This window comes from Penaeus monodon, chromosome 29 (genome assembly GCF_015228065.2).
Source record: "Penaeus monodon isolate SGIC_2016 chromosome 29, NSTDA_Pmon_1, whole genome shotgun sequence".
Taxonomy (NCBI): domain Eukaryota; kingdom Metazoa; phylum Arthropoda; class Malacostraca; order Decapoda; family Penaeidae; genus Penaeus; species Penaeus monodon.
In genome coordinates this window covers 29,924,254-29,924,918 of record NC_051414.1, presented here as the reverse complement: position 1 = coordinate 29,924,918, position 665 = coordinate 29,924,254, and the positions used below count along the sequence as shown (strand labels likewise).

Genomic DNA, 665 nt, shown 5'->3' with positions numbered 1-665 from the left:
ACCCCAATGATAAAACATAGGGTCGACCGTATGCTGGTCAGCATTCTCTAGAGCATGGTTCCGACTTACTCTGGGACCGACCAATGTCTGCAGCGTGGATTTTATTTAATCCACAGCTTTCAAAAATATCTATGATTACAGACAGTATATCACAGGATATGAGTCTCGCATTAAGCGTCCCACAGTAAGATGCAATCATCAGGAACAGCTTCGAGGCCCTCTGTACAGACAGCAAGGATATAGTGAACTGTATATAACCAATTATTGCGTGGGATATTGCAGTCCTGCACATATAACTTATCACTAATTATATCTCCAATAATTATTTTTATCATATAACACTGGTGATGTCGCCAATTATATAAGAACGATACCTTTAATGTGATCAATAATTTATAACACTACTAATAATATTACTATCACTAATCCCCATAAATCTAACAATAACAATGACCAAACATACTGACCATTCTTGGCAGGCGATTTGGAAGGCATATTTCTGGGACTTTCTTACCGGGTTTCTCCCTCTTTTCTCCGTCTCTCTGGCAGTTAAATATTTGAAAGACAGTAATTAGGTGAAATCAAATACCAACTGTTGTTCAGTTGAGTATTCGTGGAAATGAAGATGTTATACTACAGCTGTTTTTTTTTTTCACTTATCATTT

General features: G+C 36.8%; 1 protein-coding gene across 1 annotated transcript in view; it reads right to left on the bottom strand.

Annotated features, from left to right (window-relative positions):
* LOC119591834 (ninein-like) overlaps positions 1-665 on the bottom strand; it is a 5,305-nt gene that overhangs the window by 3,827 nt on the left and 813 nt on the right. The window contains exon 2 of the mRNA XM_037940579.1: positions 468-542. Coding sequence (XP_037796507.1) covers positions 468-542 — 75 coding nt within the window. The remainder of the gene's footprint in view (positions 1-467; positions 543-665) is intronic.